This window comes from Rhinopithecus bieti, unplaced genomic scaffold (assembly GCF_001698545.2).
Source record: "Rhinopithecus bieti isolate Rb0 unplaced genomic scaffold, ASM169854v2 scaffold_42084, whole genome shotgun sequence".
NCBI classification, from domain to species: domain Eukaryota; kingdom Metazoa; phylum Chordata; class Mammalia; order Primates; family Cercopithecidae; genus Rhinopithecus; species Rhinopithecus bieti.
Window position 1 is genome coordinate 3,300,150 of NW_016818934.1, and position 24,660 is coordinate 3,324,809.

The 24,660-nt window shown below is 40.3% G+C and overlaps 1 protein-coding gene across 11 annotated transcripts in view; it reads right to left on the reverse strand.

Annotated features, from left to right (window-relative positions):
• The window catches only part of PIAS2 (protein inhibitor of activated STAT 2), a 160,535-nt gene that overhangs the window by 89,332 nt on the left and 46,543 nt on the right, over positions 1 to 24,660 (reverse strand). For all 11 annotated transcript variants that reach the window (XR_001882503.1, XM_017857809.1, XM_017857805.1 and 8 more), the window contains 4 exons: positions 17,351 to 17,435; positions 9,039 to 9,089; positions 8,821 to 8,911; positions 174 to 308 (listed from right to left, as the gene is read on the reverse strand). Coding sequence is in view for 10 of the 11 variants with exons in the window: in XM_017857809.1 (XP_017713298.1) it covers positions 174 to 308; positions 8,821 to 8,911; positions 9,039 to 9,089; positions 17,351 to 17,435 (362 nt within the window). In the remaining variant the exon portion in view is untranslated. The remainder of the gene's footprint in view (positions 1 to 173; positions 309 to 8,820; positions 8,912 to 9,038; positions 9,090 to 17,350; positions 17,436 to 24,660) is intronic.

The following is a 24,660-nucleotide window of genomic DNA, read 5'->3' on the forward strand; positions in this document are numbered from 1 at the left end:
AAAAAAAAAAAAAAAAAAAAAAAAAAAAAATCTCCATACTGCCGCCTCTGAACTGAAAATTACTGCTTTTTAGAGATTACAATCCACAAACAAAAAGAGCTGAAGCCAACAGCTTAAGAAAAAACACAGTGGGTGGGGTCACTGTCCTGCTACCCAAAACGGAGAGCTTTTACCTTCCCAATTTCTGATGCCCAAGAAATGGAAATTTGGTTTGGCACAGCTGAAGATAACCTAACTAAAGATGTAATATTCAAGGGGCGTCCAGGGCGCTTCTGTTCAATCCCATTTTTAGGTGGTGGTGCGTAGCCCTATAACCATAAGAAAGAAAAATTATTTCAAATTATCTGCAGGAAGATTAAACATTTTCTCCAAGATAGATACAGGATCCTGCCCAATTGCGGTTACACTATTTTATTTTAGCCTAAAATCATACAGCCCTTATTATCATTATCAACCCAAAACAGGAAAATAATCTTTGAAAAAAAGTTACAAAATATTTCACAAGTCCAGAAAGGTAGGAAAAAAATCCATGTTCCATCATTAAAATCAAAGATGCTGACATTTTGCCACACTGGCTATGAATAGTTTTCCTTTTTTATGGGACACCAAGCTTTACAGATAAAGTCACAACTTTTCATAATGATTCATCCTTAGCAATCCCCATTTCAAATACACGCATATATTGGGGTGGGAAAGAAAGAAAGCGAACTGGGAATTGAGGGGAAAGAAAGAACAAACTAACAAATTTCATTTTAAACTTTGGTGAGTGATAAAAATACTTTCCACTGCATTTTCTCTGGGTGGAACAGAAATGGTAATCTTTTAACCCAGGTCAAGGATAATCAGCATTTCAACTGTCATTAAATGAACTTGATGGCTATCAGATAATACTGCTATTTATGCTTTAATCTACTTTTATCTAGTCATCAATCATTTGTTTTAAATAGCAAGTATACTCATTTCTGATTCGCAGTGTATCCAATTCCCAATTACCACAAGACTTCACTCTGATTTTTCAGAGCCAAAATAATGTATTTTTTAGAAAATTAAAATGTCTTAGCTGCAAAAAATCTACATATTGAAAAGTAGATACCATATTTCACTAACACTAGGATGTCATTGATGTAATTTAATTATATACTATTGAGAAAGAGAAAATACTATGTGTATATATAGCAAAGAAATGGAAGCAAAATGAATTAACATATTCCCTTTTGGACATAAGGATCTTCTGAATCACTTTTCACTCCATCATTAATCCATACATTTTTCCACATAACACTCTCCTATGCACAAGTAGGAATTTTAGAGAAAAAAGTATCTTTTAAAACTGTACTTCATTCCACTAATGTCTCAGATTTCTCTGCAAGTCACTGACACCATTAACTGGATCTTATGAGAATCCATCAATGAAAAGTTTTCAGACAACAGCCAGGATTCATGCTTCTTTCTCAAAATGTCCTTAAATTATTTGTTAACTGAAAAGCCAGGAGTACAGCTAACTAGTCACGCCATGGCAATAACATCAAAGTTGTACAAGTGTAGGCAATGATAACACATCACAGCTGACACCTGGTCACCAGCAATTTTAAGACACTTCTGGATTTCAGCAATGCTAAAATATGCACCTTAGGAACAATGAAAACTAGTACTGGTAGTATCACACGGCAAAGAGGACCACACCCTGTCTACCACAACGTGGGAACTGTCTCATAAGGGGCAGGACAGTAATTATTAAATGGTAGTCCACATGGTAATGTGCAATCTATAACTTGCAAAAAATTTTTGAAAATAATTAAAAACGTTTGAGCAGGGGAGTAAAAGACAAAGAGAAGAACTTAAATAACTTGCACTAGAATACGGAAATGAAAGAGAGAGACAGTGTGTGTGAGTGTGTGTGTGTGTGAGAGAGCGAGAGAGAGAGAGTGTAGGAAGGTTATGCCCATCTCAAGCTGCTCAAGCGGAAAAAAAAAAAGTTGCTCAGAAAAAAAAAAAAAAAAAAAAACTCCTAAGAAAAGTCCTCTTAAAAAGACTCAGAAAGTTGATTCAATGAGTAACAAGTACAAGGAATATCAATACCAGTATCTAGCTAATTCTGAACGAAACTTTTGTCTTGCCTGTTTTGGGTCTGGAAGATAATTCTGTCTGCTGGTATGTCCACTAGTAGGTTAACCAAATAAAAATGATACAGGGTCTGTCAGGAGGATAAAAATAACTCATGAACTAAAATGTGCACTCTGGAAATTAGAATTTAAGACATAACACAGTCTGACACAGTAGAAAAGGGCAACAGAAGCAGGGAGAGTAACACACATGTAAGAATGAAGTGTCAGCAAACTCAGAATCATCTTAGTCTCGCTCAGTGTAGAGCGTTTTCAATCTATTCTATATCCCATTTGAGTAGTGTGACTTTACTGGTAATTCTGAGTTATCTGATAACCTGTATTCTACCTCTAACCATCAGCACCACCCCCACCCAACCATCAATTTCCTGGTTATTGAGAATATATTAATAGTTGGAATTTTATAAAATATAAAGTTTAGCCTTCACACATATTTCTAACAATTTTCCATATTTAAAGCAAAAATAAAGTCAAGTTCATGTGACAGGGAACCAGTGGGGCAAATCTGTAAGCTTTCTAAGCAAAGGCTGCTGGACAGCACCAGCAGAAGACTTTGTGATGGTCCTGTGACACACTCAAATAATTTTTTATGTTTCATGCTCTGATGACACCCTACCCTACTTGCAACTGTGACAAAAGTTGTCCACAATTATTCTACTTTAACATTTTCCTCCAAATTTTCTAATTACTACTACTTGAATACTTCTAACACAGATTTACTTTTTAACCTTATGGAAATTTTCAAACATACACAAGAAAGGAACAAACAGCAGGGACCCACCAACCAGGTTCAATAATTACCAACATGTTGCCAATCTTGTTTCAAATGCTTTTGGCCCCAAAGCTAATCTGCCCTAAAACACACACGCCACAAACATACACATTTCTTTTTGCCCTTGAGTATTAAACTCAAATTCTAGACATGCCATTTAACCCAGATATTCAACATGGATCTCTAATAAGACTTTAAAACCCACAGTATTACAACCCCACAAAAATAACCACAGTTTTTAAAAATCACCTAATACCTTGTCTTTCGATTCAGATTTCCCAGGTGCCTCAAAATTTATTTTCCTTTTATCCTTTTATTATTGAAAATTTTAAACATATACAAAAATAGAGAAAAAAGTATAACACGTATATATCTATCAGTTCAGTAATTTACTTACCCATGAACAATCTTTACCCAACCCCCACTCCAGATTATTTTAAAGCAAATCTCAGATATATTTTCTATTTTCTCCATATGTAGTTTAGTATAGTCCTTTTACAGCTTGAATCAGAATTAAAAACTAGAGCCCCACACCACAGTTATGTCTCTGAAGTCTCCTTTATTCTATAAACACAACCCCTGCCGTCTCCAAACACACTTTTTCCCCAATGCTGTTGTTCTACTGAAGAAACCAGGACTTTTGACCTGAAGAATGACTTCGCATTTTAGATTAGGTATTTTGCTTCCTCCAAGTATGAGATTTGTTGCTCTACCTCCCATATATTTTTAAAACCAGTAATTAGTTGTATAAGCTTGATTAAACTTGGGGTCAAAATTTTAGAAACAAAAAACTTCACAGAAAATGTTGCATACTTCATATGGTGCCACATCATAAGGCACAGAAGGTTGTTTGCCCTGTTTTCAGTAGTGTCAAGACTGATCAGGAGTTCAGGGGATGTCAGCCTGATCCCTCCACTATAAGGTTCCCCGTCAACTTTTGGCATCCATTGACGATAGCTACCTAGACCCATTATATGATTATGAATTGTGGAATAATGATTTTCTAATTCTATTACCCGTTTGATTGTATTAGCCAAAATGTTTCCATAAAGAGCTTGACCAAATCAACAGCTGGTCACCTTGAAATAAATGATTCTCTTTCTTAATCTTCAGAGCAGTGTGTTAGTGCAACCTCCAGTGGCTTATTTTAGTATAATTATTATAAACACACTTACATATTTGATAGTTTTGAGTCTACTATAATCATTATTCTTTCACATGTCAAAATTATCACTTCTCAGGTAAGGAGGTGCCGCTTCAAATTGGGGTGAGTGCACACAAGTATGTGTTTTAAAAGAAGAAATGTTGAGTTTATGTCAGTCCTGATTCACTGTGAGGCAGGCCATCAGGGTGACTAACACACAGCATCAGGAAACATAAATCCATGAGCTCAGAAATAGAATTTATAAGGTGAAGGGGGCCAGTACTGATAAGTCTTCTGGCTGCACCAAAAGGAACTACTTGGAGATTGTTGCCAGCTGAATTACAGCACATATCCTCTCTACACTCTTTGGGTCTTTCAAAGAAATATTCTTGTCAACTCTTCTTCCTTCCTTCAACCTTAGAGCTACACAAGTTTTACAGACATTTCTCACAAATCGTTTAGAAGAAAAATAATTCAGCTTCTTAAAATAACTCCTAAGCAAAGAGGGCCTTTTTCTTTCTTCTGCCCATTAAAAACATGGAATGTTCTCATCTGGCTGTCAGTCTGTAGAATGGCAGCCCTTGGAGTCAAAGATGGGAGATGGTCTCTGCAGCAGGTTCTTGTCTGTCCACACTGCATGTCCCCATCCCACAAGCCCTACTATGAGCTGCTGTCTTCCTTGCACCAAGGGAACCTGGAAAATGAATGCATGAAGGTGTTTTGCAAAACTCAGCATCTTGATGTAGGTTAAAAAGCACATATGCTGCTTGTATCACTATTTGATCCTTAACAGTCTAGGGACACGTTGCCATTTTCAAAGTAATACCATTTCCCATTCCTATGTTTACTTTGTACATGCAGTACAGTGGTCAACTGCCACGGGTCCATAAACACTGGATGTTACCGTAAGATCATACACATAAGGACTTCCTCCAGGACATAGACAAATGCAACCATATTCAGAGCTCTAATGGGCAATTCATGACTGTGTCAAGCTTTTCCCTCCAGGATTCATGGTTCAATACACCAGGATCACTGGCAAGGACCACCTATCAAACTTCTTTTGTGGTTTGTTGATGCTTCTTAAAACTGGAACAAAGTCCCTGAGGCTCTCCATGGTGCAAGAGCTCAATATAACTCCTATAGGGCCACAGCAGCTTTCTTCTTCTGAGGCTGCAGCATACTCATGTAATTCTTAAAAACTGCAGAATCTTGTTTTACATTAAAAGACTCCATATTTCATTATCCCAATCAATAGCAATTGTGGATCAAGTGGTGGTTTAAGATGTTTTCCATCAGATGCACATGTGAATTTCTGTCAGTTGTTCTACAGGACTTTACGGAGCTAGGGTAAAAAGACTCTTTGGGAAAGGCAGGCATTTGATTTTCTTTGGGATGGCCCTATAAGGGTCTGGGCAAGTCCTCCCCATTGCCTTCTGTTTTTGAGATATGTCTTTGCAGTTCTCTCAATGTTTCATTTCTTCTCCTCCTTCACAACTGCCCATGGAGCTGCTGCAGGCCCCTAGCTCCAGGCATGTCAGACTCATTAGACAAAGGGTGTTTTGTGTAGTAGTCAATATGTTCATAAATAGGCTAATAGAAGTAATCAAGGGTTACTGGGTGCTTTGGGGCAGAAATCAGCAGTAATTAAGTAACAATGCCCCCAGAGGAAGTACTCAACTGCCTAATTTCTTCTCCCTCAAAAGAACTGGAAGAGTAACAAACTCCAAGCCATCCTCAGTGGTGCTGTAGACCTACAGAAAGGTATCATCCCAAAATGTGACAATGACTGGTCCATCTAGAAATTCTGGTAACTTCTATGTTTACACATCTGTAGCCACCATATTTTCCAGAGCAATGCCACAGAGTTTAGGCACAACCTCACACAATTCAGATGCAGCTCCCATCACTGGCACAGTCACATGATGATACCGGGTAAGTCTTCAAGGTGAGTCCAAAGATACCAAGAAGCCCTCCGTTGCCTTATTTTTCATCACAGATAATGGGAGGGGCAAATAGCAATGAGAGTCAAAGGTCAAAGAAATCTTAAGAGCCAGGCGCAGTGGCTCACACCTGTAATCCCAACACCTTGGGAGGCCAACACAGGTGGATTGCTTGAGCCCAGGAGTTCAAGATCAGCCTGGGAAACATGGCGAAGCCCTGTCTCTACAAAAAATACAAAAATTTGCCAGGCATGGCAGCGCATGCTTGTAGTCCCAGCTACTAAGGAGAGTGAGATGGGAGAATCGCTTGAGCCTCTAGGAGGCTAAGAGTACAGAGTGAGCCGAGACTACACTAATGCACTCCAGACTGGGCAACAGACCTGAGAGCATTCTTTTTTTTTCAATTAAAGAATAGAAAAAATGAAATCTTAGCACATCCAGGGCAAAGAAAAATGGATATGAAAAGGTCATGGGACAGGTGCACAGGGATGTGTTTTAATCTGTTTTGCCAGGCTTTCTTTGCCATACATGTAGTATCTTTTTTTTTTATTTCATTTTTTTCACATTTTTAAAATTTTACTTTATATTCTAGGGTACATGTGCACAATGTGCAGGTTTGTTACATATGTATACATGTGCCACGTTCGTGTGCTGCACCCATTAACTCGTCATCCATTTACATTAGGTATATCTCCTAATGCTATCCCTTCCCGCTCCTGCTACCCCACAACAGGCCCTGGTGTGTGATGTTCCCCTTCCTGTGTCCAAGTGTTCTCACTGTTCAATTCTCACCTATGAGTGAGAACATGCGGTGTTTGGTTTTCTGTTCTTGCGATAGTTTGCTGAGAATGATGGTTTCCAGTTGCATCCATGTCCCTACAAAGGACATGAACTCATCCTTTTTTATGGCTGCATAGTATTCCATGGTGTATATGTACCACATTTTCTTTCAGCTCTAAGTAGGGCTGCTTCTTCCCTTGGTTCAGATCTTTGTGCAAACCAGCCAAATAAAAGATAATGGCCAGGCACGGTGGCTCATGCCTGTAATCCCAGCACTTTGGGAGGCCGAGGCAGGCAGATCACAAGGTCAGGAGTTCGAGACCAGCCAGCCAACATGGTGAAACCCTGCCTCTACCAAAATTACAAAAATCAGCCAGGTGTGGTGGTGGGCACCTGTAATCCCAGCTACTCGGAAGGCTGAGGCTGGAGAACTGCCTGAACCTGGGAGGCAGAGGTTGCAGTGAGCTGAGATTGCGCCACCGCACTCCAGCCTGGGTGACACAGCAAGACTCTTACCTTGGGTGGGGGTGGGAGGGGAGCGGAAAAAAGAAGATAGCTTCTGAGAATCTGGTTGCTAGTAGCCGGAAACCTGACAAAATAAATGTCCCACCTGGGGAATCATGTATGGGCCATGTAAGCAATCCTCCCTGACCATATCTACTCAGCCTCTGCAATTCCCCTTCACTCCCAGGACTGTCTCAATGGATTTCAGTCTCATACGCATCTTTCATAAAGAGTCAGTCAGTGACGCAGTGTTGCTCAAGCCCTTCAAAATTCACAAAACAAGTATTTCTCAGGTCTCTAAGTCCACAGGCTGTGTATGTGACAAATGAGCCTCCTGACAACCACGAGAAGTCAGATGCCTCTGTCTACAAGACCACGGTCAGTTTCAGTCATGGACTTTCTTCACTTTGGGGCTCAATTCTTAGCACTTGGCTCTGTAGAGCCCAGAGTCCTAGATCATATTGTCTGACTTGCTTGGCTACTCATGAGTACTGCTCACATATTTAGTCCAGAGCCCAGTCTCGTGTTCAGCAGGGATATTACACAGCTTCCTCATTTCCTCAATAGTTGCAGAGTGTCAGCTCTGGTGAAATGACAACTGGGGCTAGTCATGAGTCACTGCTCTCTTAGGGATTCACTTACAGTAAACACACCTCCAGTTTTATAATGCTTGACGAACATGCCATGTTGTACTATTTTTTTGATTATGGTTTTGCTGGCCTTCTTAAGGAATGGTACCAATTTAGTAATGTATCCAAAATGGAAACCAATACATAGTCCAGTTCTACGTTTTTTATTTTATTATTTTAAGACTTGACTATCAGGATTTGAACAGTCAAAAGCCATCTATTAGGCCAGAGACAGGCTGTATGCATTTACATTGTATACATCCTAGGTGCTGAAGCCCATGTACTCTCTCACTGCTTAAATGTGTTGTCAACCAACTATCATTGCACCCACCCACCACAAGTGAATGCATCATCAAGGCCCAAGCTGGGAATTCTTGATCTCTGTAGTTAGCCACTCTCAGCAGCTTCTGCTTTTCCGCAAGCCATCCACAGGCAGGCCCAGCTAATCTAGACATCCCACACATGCTGTCCTATACATGAAAGTGCCCAAGTCCTTCCCTTCAACCATGCTGTTTGATATGATCCCAAGAGTATTTCACAGCATCCTTGATTTCTTAAGTAAGATGCTCCAGGCTTTAGCCAGGAGCAGTGGTGCACAAGTGTAGTCCCCACTACTTAAGACGCTGAGGTGGGAGGACTGCTGGAGCCCATAAGTTCAAGTCAAGCCTGGGGAACATAGCAGAACCCTGTCTCTTTAAAAAAAAAAAAAAAAAAAAGATATTCCAGGCTCATCTTTTCCATCTCCTTCCGATCTGAAATAAGCCATTTATTATTTATCCAAGGTGGCATGGGTTACTCTAGTGGAAAATAGTATTTAATCTAGATGCTAAAACTGTTCACTCGTATTCAGTTGTCACTGTTTCTAGGCCTTGTCAGTGTTTATATTAAACTTATATGCAAATCTGGTGAATAAAAAGCAACTTACAGGCAAAGGAAATAGCTTCCCATTTACTTTTATACATAGACTATTTGGATAGTTATCTTCTTGAGGGCAACTTGTCTCTGCCAGGCAAAGTCTGCATTAATAAAAGAAAAAAGTATTCTTAAATAGCGTGCTCAAACATTCTCATGTTTTAAAATTCAGAACTACATGCATATAGTAAGCAAGTATAAAACTAAGATAACAGAAAATTTCAAACTCACCTCAACTGAACTTGGACTGTATAATCTCTCCTACCACCTGGCAAAAAATCCCTGTTGGAAAGAGAAAGAAAATGGGTTAAAAAAGCACAATAAGAATTCTCAGAACAGTCTCACCAGGAGGAAAAAAAGGAAAAGCATTATTTGTATTTTTCTTATTCCCTGAAAGGTGAACAATAGACTGCCAATAATACAAGCCTTAATCAAAACACTGTAATGATGATAAACCTGATTTGCTTAACTTCTAGCCATGCCTTTATGGCAATTTTAAGGTAGTTTCAATGCACAGGAACTTTGATGATGCAAAATTTATTTCAATAAACATCAAACTTGGTAACATGCAAGGAAGCAGACTAAGTTCAGAGAGTTTTAATCAACAAATCTATTTGCTTAGAGCATTCTAATCACTTGAAGACTTTTTTTTCTTTTCTTCTTGAGACAGAGTCTCGCCCTGTCGCCCAGGCTGGAGTGCAGTGGTGCAATCTCAGCTCACTGCAAGCTCCGCCTCCCAGGTTCACGCCATTCTCCTGCCTCAGCCTCCCGAGTAGCTGGGACTACAACGGCTGCCACCACGCCCAGCTAATTTTTTTGTATTTTTAGTAGAGACAGGGTTTCACTGTGTTAGCCAGGATGGTCTCGATCTCCTGAACTTGTGATCCGCCTGCCTCGGCCTCCCAAAGCGCTGGGATTACAGATGTGAGCCACTGCGCCCAGCTGAAGACTTTTTTTTAAATATAAAGACCTATTCACTGGATATTCTTATTGATGTCAAGTACAGCCTAAGCATTAGTTTTTATAGTTACTAGGGGGATACTAATATAGACCCAAGATAAAGAATTAGTGCCTAGAGTCTCAGCATCTCCATACCATGCAACTTCATAATTACGTATCCAATTAAAGATACAGAACCTCTTACAATTTCTAGATGAGAATCTAATGGTCCCATGTAAAATATATTTCGTACTGAACCCTCCAAACTCTTGCCACGCAACATGGAGTCCACAGGGAAGCAGCACTGTTATTCCTTAGGAGCTTGTTGGAAATGCAGACTCTCAGGCCCCATCCTAGACCTATAGAATTAGAATCTGCATGTTAACAAGATCCTCAGGTGACATGCATACACATTACAGTTTTAAGAGTTATTATCCTCAGCCATTGTCATAAATCTTGGACTCTGTCAGAGAGAAGATCACTAGAGTATAGTCCTTTCTTGAGAAGACTGGAGTACACTGAGCCCTCATGGTGCTCTAACTGGGCCAGTCTTTTCACTGTTCCCAATCCTCGAGCTCCACTGGAAGGCATTAAAGCACAGCAGTGACAACCACCTTAAATTCTACAGTCCCAAGCTGTACAACATCGTGCAAATCACTTAACCATTCTGTGCGTCAGTTTCTACATCTGTTAAAGATGGAAAATTACTGCACCAACCTCATCAAGTTGATGTGACAATTAAACATGCTAACAACACATGTCAAGTGCCTAAATATAAGATGTGCTCAACACATGGAAGCAGCTGGCTGCTCTGACTGTTTCCACTGCTCCCACTGTTCTTACCAAGAGCAGCTATCTCAAATGGCTATTCAAAACATCCCCATATCCTTGACAATACTGACCTCTTCTGAGCAACCCATATCACTCCACTTATGCAAATCAAGAAACATTTCATATTCTGGGCGCTGGAGCTTCAAAGATAAACATAACACAGTATTTGCTTCAAAGGATTTATATGCTAAGCAGGTAAGACATACAACACGTAAAATAAAATATGGTAAGTGGTACAGTACATTATGAAAAGTAAGTGCTATAGAAAAAGGGAAAATTTTTGTCTTGAAAGTTCAAGGTCGTTATCATAATTAGTCCAATCTAACTAGAAAACAGAGTTTTTTCAGCAGTGGTTCTGCCTACTTCTGCTTAGTGGCTCTACTAGGAACATGAGTAACTGTGGGTATCTAGTACAGTAATTTCCAGCAAAATAGAAAGGCCAGAGATACAGATCAGAAACTTGTTAGCTGGGAAATATGATGTGAAGAAAGAGAAATGACAAGAGATGAGCCTAGAAAGATGGATGGAAGCATAAAGGGTTTTGAACAGCTCACTAAGGAGTTATACTTTATTCTGGCAAGGGAAATTAACAAAAACTGGAAAATACAATGTGCTAAATATCTTCACAAACATTATGAGTAATGACCAAGGCATTTTCTGACATTCATTTTCTGCCCATCATTGTTCTAGGAACTTTTACATATTGGTTCATCAGATATAAAAGAAGCATTTACTATATGCTAAGTACTGTAATGGGTTTTGAGATGATAAAAATGAGTAAAAGATGCTGCTTTCATTAAGAAGGCTGCAAATGCAAGCAACGAAATAAATGCAATGATGCCTTAACAGAAAATAAGTACATGGCAAAGTGAGAAACAAAGGAAACATTAAAGCAAATCTGGAAAGGCACCACAGGGGACGTATGACCTGAAGTGGCCCTTGAAACATGGCTCAAGAGGTTTGCCAGGCAGAGTAGAGAGAAAGAAGACGGCAAAAGTGCAAAGATGTGAACACTACGGTTAGCCTAGGAAACACAAACGGGAAAGCCTAGTCAGAGCACAGGTTGTTAGAAAAGCGTAACAGGAGATAAGATGATTAAAAACAAAACAAAACAAAACAAAAAAGCAGAGCAAGATGCTGAAAACAACTGCCAGGCAAATGGAGTGTGGACTTTATGAGGTACCATTAGAGTGTGTTTAAAGCATCAAAGGGAAAAAAACTGAATGGGCTCATGCCTGTAATCCCAGCACTTTGGGAGGCCGAGGCGGGCAGATCACAGGGTCAGGAGATCGAGACCATCCTGGCTAACACGGTGGAACCTCGTCTCTACTAAAGATACAAAAAATTAGCCGGGCATGGTGGCAGGCGCCTGTAGTCCCAGCTACTCGGGAGGCTGAGGCAGGAGAATGGCGAGAACCCAGGAGGCGGAGCTTGCAGTGAGCCGAGATCGTGCCACTGCACTCCAGCCTGGGCCACAGAGCAAAGACTCCGTCTCAAAAACAAACAAATAAAAAATAATGGTAAGACTTGATGAATGACTAGATGTGAGAAGGCAGGATAAAGGAAGGGAAGTTTCTAGGAGGGTATCCGGGTTTTGGAATGCTGCAACTGAAGAGATGGCCATGCTACTCACCAGGACAAGAAGAGGCAGAGCAAGTTACAGCATCAATCTTCCAAACCACCCAGAGAGGTGGTGATCATTATTCCAATTTTACATGCTGAAAAAGTGAGGTTTAGTCACCTGTTTAGGGGCATACAGACCTAAGTGGTTGGCTCAGAATTCACTCTCTACTTAGTATTACTCTAAAGACCATACTAGCTCCCTCAAAGGCAGAGTTGCCTTGCTAAGTTTTAAATATTCAGAAAGACATAAAAGAATCAATGAAGGGCCGGGCGCGGTGAAGCCGGTGGATCACGAGGTCAGGAGATTGAGAACATCCTGGCTAACACGGTGAAACTCTGTCTCTACTAAAAATACAAAAAATTAGCCAGGCGTGGTGGCAGGTGCCTGTAGTCCCAGCTACGCGGCAGGAGAATGGCGTGAGCCTGGGAGGCGGAGCTTGCAGTGAGCCAAGATCACGACACTGCACTCCAGCCTGGGCCACAGCGTGAGACTCCGTCTCAAAAAAAAAAAAAATCAATGAAGTGCAGCAAACTGAGAGGATGTTGTAAATGAAGAGTGGCCTATCACAAAGAGCCCTCTGTCCAGGCAGATTCAAATGCCATTAATGAAATGAGTAATGCAGAAGGAAATATACTAAGCAAAAATCTCCTTGAGGCCAGTTTGTTTTTCAACTTTGCATCTTTGGTGCCTGGAATATTGTCTGGTCCATGGTGGACAGTTAATAAATGTGTGCTGAATGAATGAATAAAAGAACAAAAGACAAGCAGGTTTGATGGAAGGCCAGTTCAATTTTAGATGTGTTGTGCTTGATGTCCTTGTAGGTCAAAGGAGAGGCACTGAAAAAGGTGTCTGGAGGGAGGTGTTGGTAATTTCGCAGCCACCAATATAAAAATAATAAAACACATTAATGAATATTATCATAGAGTACCAAGAAGAGAATCCCAGATTGATTCCTGAAAATGGGTACAAGAAGCCAGTGTGAGGAACTGAGAGAGCATGGTTAAAAATATACTAGCACCAAATGGAAGGAGCAGCGCTAAAGCCAAGAAGAGAACTGAATCCAATGTTCAGTCTTCGCAATATGTAACAGAAAGAAAAAACTTAGACAAGAATGTATTCAAGCCTCTAGTCTAGATCTCACTACCACTACAGGCAAAGGGGAAGGAGCTAGAAACACAGCTGTGGTTTTCAAGTTGGCTGCATACCAGAACCTGGGAAACTTTAAAAACCCCTGATGTTTGGGTTCAATCTTGAGATTCTAATTTAACTGATGTGGGATAAAACCTTGGTATGTGAAGTTCCTAAATCTCCCCAGCTGATGCTAATATGCAGCAAAGTTTGAGAAACATGCGGAGAGAAGTAGTTAAATGACACGAGAAGCATCATCCGAATCCAGAATGTAAAATATGCTAGAGACAAATAAATCACTTTTTCTGAAAAGTAGTGTTATAAAATAAAGTCTAATGAGAGAAACCAGGGCTCCTTGGAGAACTGATCAATTCCACAGTTGTGGCAGAGAAAATACAAGATAAGCCTGGAGCATTTTTGGTGCAAGAAATTAAAGAGTGCTCAAAGTGGGTTTCAGGGAGAGAGGTATATCAATAGGGCATAGGAGCCAACCTCAAAGAACTTCTAATAGACAAAGAACAATTTGAGCAATATAAATTATTGTAACATTGGAATATAACCCATAGAGCACCCATGAGTCCACACTGTTATAAATGAATAAATGGGCTGGGAATGGTGGCTCACATCTGTAAACCCACACCTGTAAACCCAATAGTTTGGGAGACAGAGAAGGGAAGCTCACTTGAGCACAGGTGTCTGAGACTAGCCTGTGCAATACAGTGAGACCTCATCCCTACAAAAAACATAAAAATTAGCCAGGTGTGGTGTTGTGCACCTGTAGTCCTAGCTTCTTCTGGAACTGAGATGGGAGGATCGTTTGACCCCAGGAGGTCAAGGGTGCAACAAGCCATGATCACCACCACTGCACTCCAGTTTGGGCAAGAGCAATACCGTCTCAAAAAAAAAAAAAAAAAAAAAAGGCTGGGTGCGGTGGCTCACACTTGTAATCCCAACACTTTGGGAGGCCGATGCGGGCGGATCACCTAGGTCAAGAGTTCAAGACCAGTCTGACCAACATGGTGAAACCCCTTCTCTACTAAAAATACAACAATTAGTCAGGCATGGTGAAGAATCGCTTCAACCTGGGAGGCAGAGGTTACTGTGAGCCCATATTGTGCCACTGTACTCCAGTCTGCGCAATGGAGCGAGACTTTGTCTCAAAAAATAAACAAACAAAAAATAAACAAAACAATAAATGAAAGAAAGAAAAGAAGACAGCTCCTCCTCGTAAAAATAAAATAACCCCGTAAAAAAGATTAAGGACAATTGAAAATCATCACTGGAACACAAGAATGTTTCTGCTAAAGTAACTGCTAAAGCCAAGATTCACAAGTGAACACTAAATTAATCTGCAAAAGTTTGAGGAAAAACAGAATACTATGTGCCTAGATTCAAAGTTATCTACGCAAAATATTTATCATTAACAAAGGAACAAACAGTAACTTTACAGTGCAGATACCTGGCAGCTGGTATCAGCCAAGAGATCAAGGTTAACATCACCAAAAATAAGATATCAGTATTATGTTGCCTGATATGATACCCTGAGAAGGGCACATAACTTGAGGTATTCTTGCCAAAAATGCACAACCTCCATCTAATCATGAAAAAGTATCAGCCATATCCCCAAATGAGAAAGAGTCTACAAAACACCTGACCAGTTGTGAAAGACAAAACAAAACAAAACTAAGAAACTGTAGCAGATTGAAGTAGAGTAGGATGACTCAACAATTAAACGTGATTTGGGATTGTATCTAGGAACAGAAGACGTTCGTTGGCCAAAAAACTGGTGAAATCTGAATAAAGTCTGTAGTTAATAGTACTGTACCAATGTTGATTTCTTGGTTTTGATCACTGTACTATGGTGATATAAGCTTTAATATTAAGGGAAACTGGGATAAAGAATATACGTCCTATTTCTGTAATTTTATCTAAATAAAAATTACTACAAAATGCAAAGTTTTTATGCTGGGCATGGTGGCTCACGCCTGTAATCCCAGCACTTTAAGAGACAGGTGGATCACTTGGGGCCAGGAGTTCAAGACCACCCTGACCAACATGGCGAAACCCCGTCTCTACTAAAAACACAAAATTTAGCCAGGTATGGTGGCGCCTGCCTGTAGTCACAGCTACTCAAGAGGCTGAGACAGGAGAATCGCTTGAACCCAGGAGGCAGAGGCTGCAATGAGCCGAGATCATGCTACTACACTCACTCCAGCCTGGATGACAGGGCGAGACTCTGTCTCAAAAAAAAAAAAAAATTATGTCATTAAGCACAGAATTTCCCAAACTTACTTAACTGAAACAATCTTATTTTTGAAAAACTCCTATTATCATCTCAAAGAGTGTTCTAATGAATAGTTGAAAAGGAAGTAAACAACTTGAATTTACTCAATTCCTTGTTCTGCTTTTAACATTACAGTCCCAAAAAATCATTAACCTCCAGAAGCCTTAGTTTCATTATGCTGAATCTTTTAAGAATGCAACTTTAAAGAGTCATATAAATAATATTTTGTTAACACTAAAGGTGTGTGTGTGTGTGTGTGTGTGTGTGTGTGTGTGTGTGTGTGTGTGTATATACATATATATATATTTTTTTGAGACAGAGTTTCGCTCTTGTTGCCTAGGCTGGAGTGCAGTGGTGTGATCTCGGCTCACTGCAACCTCTGCCTCCTAGGTTAATGTGATTCTCTTGCCTCAGCTTCCTGAGTAGCAGGGATTACAGGTGCCCGCCACTACGCCTGGCTAATTTGTTGTATTTTTAGTAGAGATGGGTTTCGTCATGTTGGCCAGGCCGGTCTTGAACTCCTGAACTCAGATAATCTACCTACCTCAGCTTCCCAAAGTGCTGGGATTATAAGCATGAGCCACCGTGCCTGGCCTTTTAAAAAACATTTTTAATTGGAAAATTAAATTCTACAGATTTCCTTTTCTTTCTTCCAACATCTCTTAGTTCATCTGCTCTTTACAAATGGGTCTACCAATACTTTTCATATATCTAGTAATTTTTTGGTCAGGATGACTATACAGCTCACTTTACCCATAATTGCCTCAGTTTATGTTCTTATTTCAGAATAATTATTAGTAATGTTTACTTTCACTCTCAAAAATGCCCCAGTTTGGAATGATAAAGCTTATGGTCACCCTGTCTTTGGGCTATTATAAATTCTTTTTATATTGTTTTACCTAATTTTTTTTTTTTTCAGTCGGGGTCTCACTTTGTTGCCCAGTCTGGAGTGCTGCAGCACGATCACAACAGCTCACTGCAGCCTCGACCTCCCAGGCTCAAATGATTCTCCCACCTCAGCCTTCTGAGTAGGTGATGTTAATTTCTGTATTTCTTGTAGAGACAGGGTTTCACCATGTTGCCCAAGCTGGTCTGAACTCCTGGGCTCAAGTGATACTGTCACCTCTCAAAGTGCTAGGATTACAGGCATGAGCCACCACGTCCAGCCCAGGAATAAATTTTTCATTTAAAAAATTATTGTCAAATGTAACAAAAAGTAATCTAAAAGACATTGAGGTTTTATTCAAAGGTTAAAATTTTTTCTAATACACAGTATTTACTTAATATTTGGCTGACTTTAGTCAAAGTATACTACCCTTTCATAAAAGAAACAGGTCAACTGTTACGGACTGAATTGTGTATCCCCAAACATATATTGAAGTCTTAACCCCCAATGTGACTGTATTTGGAGACAAGGCCTGTAAGGAGGAAATTAAGGTTAAATAAAGCCACAGGGTAGGTCCCTAATCCAATATGACTGTGTCCTTACAAGAAAAGAAACACATCAGAGATGCACTATTACAGAGAAAAGGCCATCCGAGATGTGCAAGCCAAGGAGAAAGGCTTCAGGAGAAATCAAACCTGCCAAAACCTTGATCTTGGACAGAAGCCTCCAGCATTTTGAGAAATAACAGTCTGTTGCTTACACTGTTCTCAGTCTGTGAAATTTTGTTATGGCAGCCCTACAGGTGAATAAACCAATATTCATGAGAAATACATTCCAAATATTCCTCTTACCTGGATATGCATATCTCTCTAACTTGTTGAGGTGTCAAAGCAAAAATAAAAAACTTCTCTTGAAATCGCTGAATACTGCTTTGAACTGGGAAGAAAAAAAAAGAAAGATAATATTTCAATAACAAATCCAACACTACAACCACCTGCAATAACCAGGCATTTTTTTATGAAGCACCTGCCTAATTCTGAAACGTTATGGTTAAAATACTCCAAAATCAAGAAGTACTAAACTGCATTCATCTTGGAATCATGAGTAAAGTCACTACAAAGGGATTTCTTTAACGTTAAGTATGTAACCTCATTCTTTATTCTAAAATACTAATGCAGGCTGGGCGCAGTGGCTTATGCCTGTAATCCCAGCACTTTGGAAAGCCGAGGTGGGTGGATCACCTGAGGTCAGGAGTTCAAGACCAGCCTGACCAACGTGGAGAAACCCCGTCTCTACTAAAAATATAAAATTAGCTGGGCGTGGTGGTGTGTGCCTGTAATCCCAGCTACCTGGGAGGCTGAGGCAGGAGAATCGCTTGAACCCAGGAGGCAGAAGTTGCAGTGAGCCAAGATTGCACCATTGCACTCCAGTCTAGGCAACAAGAGTGAAACTCCATCTCAAAAAAAAAAAAAAAAAAAAAACACACACAAAAAAAACAACTATGTACAGTAAATGTAACAAACCCTTCAATATTACATTTATTCTTAACTATAATATTATCTAATGAAAGGAAGTAAAAATGGGCTCCCCAGGGAGAACTCGATCCATAATTAAATGCTTTTTTTTTTCTTTGTTTGTATTTTGCTTTTGCGTGGCCTATATTTACCACACAAAACACTATATGGAAATTTTGAATGCAAAAACTTTTGTTTTGAAGTTATTAGATACATTAATATTTTTGCATATGAAATTCTGCCCAGCTTAAAATATTACTTTAAATGAAGTCCCTTATGTATATTACCGAAATGTTATTATGTTCACAAAAGCTATAATGAGTTATAATTGATTATTCAATAATGTTTTGTGTTCCTTTAAACAAACATAAAATTAATATATTATATTATAGAGGCCTCAAGTCTTTTGCCTTCCTAACAATACAATCACCAGTAAAGGCAAAATGGGGGACAGGCCACAGTGGCTCACGCCTTGCTAATCCCGCACTTTGGGAGGCCAAGGCACATGGATCACCTGGGTCAAAGTGTTTGAGACCCGTTCTAGCCAGTAACATAGTTGAAACCCCAATCTCTACTAAAACACAAATTGCCGGCATGGTGGCATTGTTGCTGGTTAATTCCAGCTTACTCCAGAAGGCTGGGCAGGAGAATCACTTCAACCTGGGAGGTGGAGGTTGCAGTGGCTGAGATTCGCCACCTTGCACTCCCCCTGGGTGATGAGGAGACCCTGTCTTCAAAAAAAAAAAAGGCAAAATAGTCATTGGTGTATAATACTGTCGTTTTCCTGCTACATTTAATATTAAAAAGATGCCAATGAATTCCAATGTCAAAGGGTTCAACACAAGTCACATCAGTCAGAAAAATAATAAATTCCCTTAGGCTAAGATATTCTTTTTCTTTTAAAGGCCACGGCAGTTTTATTATATTCAATTTATTCTCTAGAAATCTGTCAACAAAATGGTTTCATATTTTTCAGGGGACCACTTTAAAAGAGGGAAGGGGAGATTTGCCGTTTTATGGATGAAGGCCAAAAAGTAAAAATAAAACTTTGGATTACAAACATAATTATGGAACATCAAACACAGAAACATAAGTAAGCCTCTTCATTTCTCCAGTTTCTATTTACTCCTCAACCCTTTTTTTCTTGTTCAGACTCCACTTTTCATTCTCTATCTGTGGCTAAGATCACCAATGACCCCTTAATTGCCAAATGTAACAACCTATATTTTGAGATTACAAGTAAACTTGCTGCATTTTAATCTTAATTAATGACATGAGCATCCAGTCTCTTGAGCCAGAAACCTCAAAAGGTCTAACGTAAGTACAAATGGAGAATTAAAAGAAGAGAGTTCAAAATGAGGCATTAAAAAATAAAACTACTTGCAGAAATAATGAATCAATAATCCTACCTTTGATGGAGGTGAAAAAAGGATTTACAAATCAAATTCCATGTAAAATAATACAACGAACTACCTAGTCACATCATAATCAAACTACTGAAAACCAACAACTATAAAATCTTGAAAGGAACGAAAGAAAAAAGAAACAAGGGAACAATACAAACCAAGGCCACTTCTCATCAGAAGCAATATAGGCCAGAAGGTATCTTTAAAGTGGTGAAAGAACAAACTCAACTGAAAATTCAATACCCTTCAAAAGCAGAGTGGAAGAATAACTTTTCAGATAAACAGAAGATATAAGAATTTGTTGACAGCAGACATGCATTACAAGAAATGTAATACAAAATTACCAGGATTATTTAAAAACATATAAATTCAACACTGGATGTCTGGGAATGAAAATCTGACAGTAAATAAGTGTAAAATGTAAAACAGTATGCTGTATTTTCTTTTTGTAATTTCCTTCAAAAGACTGTTGAAAGCTAAAGTGATGGCATTGAAAGGCAGGATTTCTAACACAGGGAGGAAATACGAGAACAGCAAAAAGAATGGAGGGGGTAGATAAAGGAAATTATCTCTCCAACAATTGTATTTCCTGCTTTTTTCTGATAAACCTGATTAACTAAATCTCCCTGAAGACCAATCCACTCTTAGCGTGCCAAAAGCAGCAAGTATCTATACCTGTAAAGTTGGGCACAAGACCCTCTGTGAATTCATCAGGATAAATGCCAGTTATTTGAGGCTCTGTCTGAATGACTGGAGTCAACCTATCCTTAAAAGTTTCCAAAAACCATGAACCTTAACATTTGGAATGAGAATGGTTCCATAGTCATGCTGTACATGTATGCTCGACATGTACTTTTATATCAAATTGTACTTACACGTTGCACATATGCAATATATATGTACAATTTAGAGAACTGGCAGCTTAATGTTAGTAGTCTGTGTCATAATAGACATATTCTTGGTGTGCCTTTTATTTTTCTGATATATCTTTGACTTTACCTATATTTGCTGTCGAATTTTCAATCCAGATTATAATCTCAAATAACCACCCTGTATCTACAGAAAAATGGATTTGTGTCATTGCTATATACTATAACTAGACTCCAGGAACTTACAGCAACAAAAAATAGCGTATATGCTAATACAAATCTAATGTGTATTAACATTGACAGTTTTTAGGTAAGTCAATTTTATGATAGAACAGCAGCCAAAAGCATACCAAACTTTCCATAAAGTAAATTTGTTAACTAAATGGTCATTTTAACATAAATCATGAGAAAGAATGCAGGATGCAAAGTAAAGTATGCAGGTTTTGCAGTTTATTTTCTCCCCATTGTCTACAATTTGGGAATCAGAAAACCAATTCTGCAGATCCCATGAATGCCTTTATGTTAAGAGCAAATGAAAGGAAAAAAGATCATGGCTCAAGGGCATGAATTAAATATGGCTTTATTCAAAACCTTTCCTTTTGCAACAACTCTTCATAATGTAGATTCTATTTGCCAAATATAACCACATTATCTCCCATGTGTCCTCCTTTTTATGTAAACTTGACATTCTTCCAATTGAGTAGTGGTGTCTTTATCACCCTCCCTTTGAATCTGAATGGTCTTTTGTAATAGCATCAACCAACAGTGTACAGTTTAAGTGATGCTATAGAGCTCCAAGCCTGAACCATAAAAATACCACGCACATCTTCCTTGCTCTGTGGGGACACTCATTCTTGGAACCTAACTCTCATGCTATAAAATAGCCCAAATTAGACCACATGAAGAAGCCACATACGGGTATTCCAGCCAACAGCCAAGTTAAGTCCAAGTCATCAGGTGGCATAGTTGCCAAACGTGTCAGGGAAGATGCCTCCAAGTGATGTGAGCTTCTAGCCAAGTGCACCTCAAGCATATGTCCTCTCAGCTAAGGCCCCACACATCTTGGGATAAGAAGCAAGCCACCCACACACTGCCCTTCCAATTCCTGACCTAAGGAATCCACGAGCTTGTCAGATACAGTAAGTTCCTCTTCAAAGGTTTAATTTCTGACTTCTCTATTCTTTGTTCTTGAGCTCTACTTCCTTGTCTCTTCTCCTAAGCTATCTGCTCTGTAAACAACTTCTCCTGCCAGTGCCAATCTGTAACTCACATCTCTTTCTTATTTGGAAAGAGTCCTCTTTACTCCTGGCTACCCATTCTGTCAGCAACCCCTACTGCTGAAATAGCTCTCCCTGTCGAAAACTACCCTTCCCACCTTTGCCGCACCCTGACATGCCCAAACATGCCTTGTACTGTAACAGAAAGCCTCTCCCTTCCCGCCTACTTAGCCATATTCAGTGTTAAATGGTAGCCAATAGGGTCAGTGTAGATTGTGCAGTCCGAGTCCAGCCAATGGGGACAGGACACAGAACCAGGGATTAACCGTGTTAGGGATAAAAACCCCTTCTCTCCTTTGTTTGGTGTGCTCTTACTGCTGCCAGAAGTGCAATCAGCACCCTTCTGCAGAAGTAAATTTGCTTTGCTGAGAAATGCTTCGTTTGGGTGCTTGTTTTCCTTGTCACTCCAAGCCCTTGTTTCTAACAACTTGGGGGCTCATCCGTGATTGCCTTTCTCATCCGGGAAGAGGTCCCTGACCATCTCTCATGAGGAGATGCATCCCACTGTCTCATCGTGGTGTCCTCAGGGATGAGGGATCAGGACCTCCCCCAGCATGACGAATAAACCCGGACTCTCAGCAACGCGGGTGAAAAGGATCCTCACATACCGTGGCGACCAGGTAACTCTGTGCACAAACCAAGGTAAGAAAAGTCACAGGGGCAACAAAGTATTTCCTTGGTAGTTGGGACATCTTGGAGGTTGAATGTGTGTGAATGAAATGTATAATTAAGCACAGAGCAAGTGCAGAGTCTGGATCTGCAGTTACGTGGTCACCTCACACGGCTTATGGCAGATTCCGGTCGTAGGGCTTATGCTGACACACTGATGCTAAGAGGGACTTAAATTCCCACGACGGAAGCAGCCAGAGAAGGACAAAGCGAAAGGAGAGGAGTGCAAGACACCGCCAGTTGTGGGGGCAGGGGGATTAAGCCTCTGGAGAAAGGAAGGCAAGAAATCTCTAATATGAGGAGGAACTGAGCCTCAGCAAATCTTTAGAGAAGGGAAGGCAAGAAATCTCTAACACAAGGAGAGATTGAGCCTCAGCAAACCTCTAGAGAAGGGAAAGCAAGAAATATCTGAGGAGGGACAGCCTCAGCAAACCTCTAGAGAGAGAAGGCAAAAAATCTCTAATACGAGGCATTGAGAGCCTCACACCAAACCTCCAGGATGGGAAACACCCCAAGTAAGACAAGAAATAAAAGAGATAAAGCTAGTGATGAAAATAACATTCCCTCTGGTAGTCCCTTAGGTCTCATGTTAAAATTTTGGAGGGATAGTGAAAGGACTAAACATAAGAAAAAACAACAAATGATAAAATGTTGTTTCATTTGGACCACAGAGCTCATCCTCAAACCCTCAGCTTTCTGGCCAAAGTTTCGGTCAAATGTTTGGATTTGTCACGTTCTAATAGACTATGTCAATGACAAGAGTCCCATCTCCCAAGAGGAAACAGATTATGCCCTGTGTTGGCAGTAGGGACCCATCCTTCTTTACCTCCTAAAAGCTATAGGAAGTAAGCTAGAAATCATTTCCTCTGAGGAAAGTAAGACTTCTACCTCAAAACAATCCACCAATGCATGAGACCCACTAGACCACCTACTTCCACCAAATCCCCTACCCCAAGCGGGTGCACAGGACCCCCTTCACTCAATTCCTCCTCCGTATAACCCTGAGTCAATGTCTGCCCCAATGCCCCATGCCCTCCCTAACCACACGTCTGAGTCTACGCCTCCTCTAGGAAGGCTCTAGTGTGAGACAGAACAGTGTAAAAAGGATATTCAGAACTTCCCTTTCCCCTCTGCCTCTAAGGAATCAGCCCCAACTCTTTTCCCCTTAAGGGAAGTGCCCCTTGAAGGAGGAGGAATCAGCTTCGTAAATGCTCCCTTAACGAGCTCAGAAGTTTGAAATTTAAAAAGGAACTCAAGGCCGGGCGCGGTGGCTCAAGCCTGTAATCCCAGCACTTTGGGAAGCCGAGATGGGCGGATCACGAGGTCAGGAGATCGAGACCATCCTGGCTAACACAGTGAAACCCTGTCTCTACTAAAAAAATACAAAAAAACTAGCCGGGCGTGTTGGCGGGCGCCTGTAGTCCCAGCTACTTGGGAGGCTGAGGCAGGAGAATGGCGCAAACCCGGGTGGCGGAGCTTGCAGTGAGCTGAGATCCGGCCACTGCACTCCAGCCTGGGCGAGAGAGCGAGACTCTGTCTCAAGAAAAAAAAAAAAAAAAAAAAAGGAACTCAAGTCATTATTAGATGACCCATGTCGGGTAGCAGATCAAATTGATCAACTCTTAGGGCCACAGCTGTATAGTTGGGAGGAGTTAATGACCATCCTGGGCATCCTCTTTTCAGGGGAAGAAAGAAGCATGATCCATAGGGCTGCTATGGTAGTCTGGGAACGTTCCTATGGCAGACCAAAAATTTCCAGCCCGAGACCCTCAATGGGACAATAACAATGAAGCTCACCAAGAGAATATGAAAGACCTCAGGGAAGTGGTAATAAAAGGAATTCGGGAATCAGTACCTCAGACCCAAAATATTTCCTGAGCGTTCAATATACAACAAAGAAAGGATGAAGGACCTATGGAATTCCTAGAGAGGCTGAAAGAGCAAATGAGACAATATGCAGGCCTAGATTTAGAAGACCCTCTTGGGCAGGGAATACTCAGGTTACATTTTGTTATAAACGGCCAGATATTGCTAAGAAATTACAAAAGATAGAGAATTGGAAAGACCGGACTCTCAAAGAGCTTTTAAGAGTAGCTCAAAAAGTATATGCGAGAAGAGATGAAGAAAAGCAGAAACAAAAAGGAAAAATTATGTTACCCACCTTCCAACAGCGGTTCCAAAAGACAAGGCCCACCGATACTACTCTCTGTTACCTAGGGACTCCACCCTAAACAAGGCCTACAGGAAGCCAAAACTTACAAAGGGTTTAAGTCCTCACATGCTAAACCATATAAAGGACATAGAGAGACGAGACCAGGTAACCTCGGAACAGGAAGGGAGGGAGGACAAAATACATGCTTCAAATGTGGAGGAGTAGTCATTTTAAGAGAGAATGTCCTGAATGGGAGAAGGAGAAAGAAGTCATT